Source organism: Gavialis gangeticus, unplaced genomic scaffold, assembly GCF_001723915.1.
Source record: "Gavialis gangeticus isolate Ggan-Ray unplaced genomic scaffold, GavGan_comp1, whole genome shotgun sequence".
Classification (NCBI taxonomy): Eukaryota; Metazoa; Chordata; order Crocodylia; family Gavialidae; genus Gavialis; species Gavialis gangeticus.
The window spans coordinates 213,352,344-213,356,234 of record NW_017729032.1 but is presented as its reverse complement, the minus strand read 5'-3'; the positions used below and the strand labels follow the sequence as shown (position 1 = coordinate 213,356,234).

The 3,891-nt window shown below is 39.2% G+C and overlaps 1 protein-coding gene across 2 annotated transcripts in view; it reads right to left on the bottom strand.

Moving 5' to 3' along the window:
- The window catches only part of DSCR3 (DSCR3 arrestin fold containing), a 51,636-nt gene that overhangs the window by 31,658 nt on the left and 16,087 nt on the right, over nt 1-3,891 (bottom strand). For both annotated transcript variants that reach the window (XM_019524056.1, XM_019524055.1), the window contains exons 2-3: nt 2,334-2,477; nt 845-994 (exon numbers count right to left, since the gene is read on the bottom strand). In XM_019524056.1, coding sequence (XP_019379601.1) covers nt 845-994; nt 2,334-2,477 — 294 coding nt within the window. The remainder of the gene's footprint in view (nt 1-844; nt 995-2,333; nt 2,478-3,891) is intronic.

Here is a 3,891-nt window from a genome sequence, read left to right as displayed (position 1 = left end):
TTGGAGGTGAATCCCATCCTCCATCCTTTGTAGACCTTTATTTTTAGCCTCAGGAGGTTTGCTAGATCCCTGGAGAGCCGGGGGAGCTGCTGTGCCCTCCTGCTAACTTTCCTCCAAGGCAATCAAATTGGCTCATGCATTGAGGATCGCTCCCTTGAGGAGCCAACCACTCTTCCTAGACTTCTCTCCCCCTGGGGTCGTGGAACCCTTAGGGCCTCACTGACAAGCCTCAGGGATGAGAAACATATTATGACATTTAAATAATATCTCCCCCACCTCATCAAAAACCCTTTATTTAGTATTTTTATTCTTTTCTTGCAATTTTTACACCTCTTACTGATGTCAGCTGCAAAAAAAGAACTAAAAGGTGCTTCTTTTTACATCAGCTTTCCATCATCTGTAAACTACTACTCCTTGAAGATTTAATGAGCCTGTCTCTTCCCATTGTCTTAGGAATAAAGAAAATTTTGATTTCTTTTTTACTCAGTTCAGCCATGTAGAGGGCATCCATACACCATAGAGATGGATGTTTAAAAATGTTTGTACTAACTACAAGTACGATCTTGCTGGGGGAAAAAAAATGAATAGAAAGCTTAAAAAAACCCAAACAAATCAACCTGCACAACTGTAACACGGATCTGAAATCTTACAGTATATGTTCACCGATTGCATAAAATTGGTAAAACCAAGATGACCAAAGTCTTATAAATGTGATGCCATCTCGTACAGCTACTTTCTCCTGGTACAGTTTGCTGTATTCCACAAAATTAAAGATGTTTCCAAGTGCATTTCCTGCAGACAATGCAAGTTCACCACGTTTTCCTTATAAAGAAGGCGGTCTTACCTGAATATTGACAAATACGCCGTGATACGTCTCATACAGAACTTTATTTCCCTTTACAAGCAATGGAAACTCAAAAGGAATTTCTGTTTTGCCACTGGGAAGTTTTCCAGGCTTCACCATTTCTAGGGTACTGTTTATAATTTGAATGGGCTGCAAAGACAAATATTGAGATGTTTAAAATAAATTAAAAACAACAAAAAAGAATCAATCAACAACAGCGTTATGTGGCTCTATCAGCCTTTCTGAAAATTCAGAGTGCAAGCGACTTGTATACATAATTCTCCACTACTGTTAACTAGTTTAAGTTTATCTTATTCAATGTTTCTCAGCAAGGAATTCTGCAATGTCTTGCAGATAAGACTGGTAGGTTAACTATGTTAAAAAGCTAAAAAAGAGGCCCCAAGCACTTTGAAAAGCAGAGCTCCATTTTCAAAACCATAAACCTCAATAGCAGCAGGAGACATCTGCATGTGTATGTGCCCGTCACGCTGTTAGCTCTTGGAGGAAACAGAGCTCCAAGAGGCAACCTATATTTAGCATCAGTATGTCACTGAAACAATGGCAAGTTCTGATTTGGCACTTGGCAAGGGAAGCCCGCAAATTCTCATGAAGAATGCCTACACTATGTAAAAAGACAACAGCATTAAAGCAGCAAGATTAATGTCAGGGAAATGAATTTAATGAGCTCAGTACTGCTACAAAATATTTTATTTTTTACTACATTAGTCACATTACTCTTCTCCATTTTTTTAACTGCTGCAAAACCCAATGGAAATATAAGGAAATGCCCTCCCCAATTCTTGTTCAAAGATCATTTGTATAATGAAGGTTCCTACATTTGATTTGATTTAATTCAGTTTGATTCTATAAATAATAAAATTAAGGTAGTCTATACAGAAGATTATATTCTAGTCTATGAATAAGATTAAGGTAAAGTTGAAATAGACAGCTTTATATTTTTGGCACTGGTTGTTAAAGACCGCCTAGCCAGGGGAGATCAAAAATCTTCCTCGAGTTTGGGATGTTCTGGCATGAAGGAGCACTGACTAATGGAGATTTCCCTCTCTCAAAAAATAAGTTCTTAAGTTGCTCAGTTCTCACATTTGGAAGAGGGATTTAGGTTAAAAATAGGTTTCTCAATTAGCTTCCACTTCCGCTTTACTTACAAGTGTCCATTCCTAAAACTCTTTACCCTTCTTCTTGCTTTGGAATAAAAAGCACAAATGTATCAGCATACTAGGGTTCATATCCTAAACTTCTTAACGATTTTTCTTTAAATAAACTTGGTGATAAGTGAAGTCAAATAAATCTTAACACACTCTTCTACATCTGAAGAAGTGGCAGTGGAATTCTAGGCAACAGCCTAAAGTGGGAAGATGTGACTACCTATCTACAGTGGAGTAGCAGAAAACCAAATTAAAGAAAGATTCAACTTAGAAAACAGATACAATTTTTTTGTTCTCAAAAGATCAGTCTGCACTGTTCTTACCTTAACGGAGTTATAGAAAGCTTCAAACATGCCAACGCTTTTAGCACTGAGCTGAAGATTTACCGCTCCTTCCATTGTTAAGGAGATACCCTGGTGTTGGACAGTGTCCTTACTTGTTATGACCACCACTCCAGAAAGAACTTCCTAACCAGACAAAAGCAACAAGGAAACCGTTGTTTAAGTTAATTTTTGTTTTTGCTATCACTGTGCTTAGATCGTACAGAAACCCACAATATGCTGCTTGTCGCCCAAATCACGAGACATCTGTTCCTGCCCCGATAAGCACACAACCTGAACACACAAACACTGATGAAGAAGTGAGGGAGACAGGATAGAACATTACAAGGTAAGTAAGTGGTCAGGGAAACAGCAAACAAAAAAGTCTTTTACTTAAAAGCTTGCTTTTTAACAATACTCAACTTTCCACCCACTCACACACCCTCTTCCACAGCTCAAATCTCTCTTCTCCTTATCCTGACTGACAGATTGAGTTCCATTATCTTTGTTTCAATATTCTCCCTCATAAAATTTAAACATTTCCTTTTACATAAAATTAGAAATCTATTCAAAAACAAAATGTGTATGCAATTGATTCGGTCAGTCAGTTTTGTGCAGCTGCTGCCGAAGTAAGGGTGGAAGAGTGGCTTTGGAAGCTTATTCAAGAAAGTCGTCCCACAAAGTAGCAATTATAAAGAAGCGACTAACCAGGACAAAGCTGGTGTCACTGGTAGAGAAGAAGTGCAAAGAGGTTGCTTTCTCACTGTATAAAGAGATGAGGGGAGAAAAAGTGAAAGTGTGGCCATTACAAGAAGGCTGAACATGATGCAGTAAGGAAGGCAGAGTCTGTGGAGATATTAAAGGGAGAAGGAGGCAGGCTGATGTGACCAGAATGATTGTCAAGGTCTTGGCAGCTGTGTTTGGAATAGATTGGAAAGGGCAGAAGCAGAACTTAGAAAGAGCACAATACAGTAAATCAAAAAGAAAAAAGTGATAAGGATGAAAGCAAAGGAGAGGAAAAAACAGCAAAATCTCCAAGTGACAAAGAGTGGGACCAGTGGTAGTAAAGAGATGCAAGAGATTCTCAGATTGTGGACCACAGCACTAGAGAAGGTAACTGTTAACAGAGACAGAGAATCTGAGGGAACAGAGAAAATTTTGACATAAGATCAGGGGTAACCTGCTGCCATATTAAACATGAAGCGATTTAGAAGATCTCAGAGACAGCACTCCAAAATGAAGGGAGACATGTCATGAGGTACAAGGCAAAGTTGTGAATTGTCAGTATAAAGGTGAAGGTATTTAAGTGGAGAATTTCCTGTAAGGAGAAAGATTTACAACTCAAAATGGGAGAAGAACCCACCAGAAAAAGATTCTACAAGTATTGCCAGGAAGACAGGAGAACCAAGAGTGGTGACTGATCTAAGGCAACGTTCCTCAACCCACAGGTCGCAAGAATGGATGAGAGTTCCCCCCACACTGTGGGGCTGGGGCCTAGGGGAAAGGGCAACAGGTTGGAAGTGAGGGGCACTGGGTCGAGACTGGCCATCAATGTTTACAA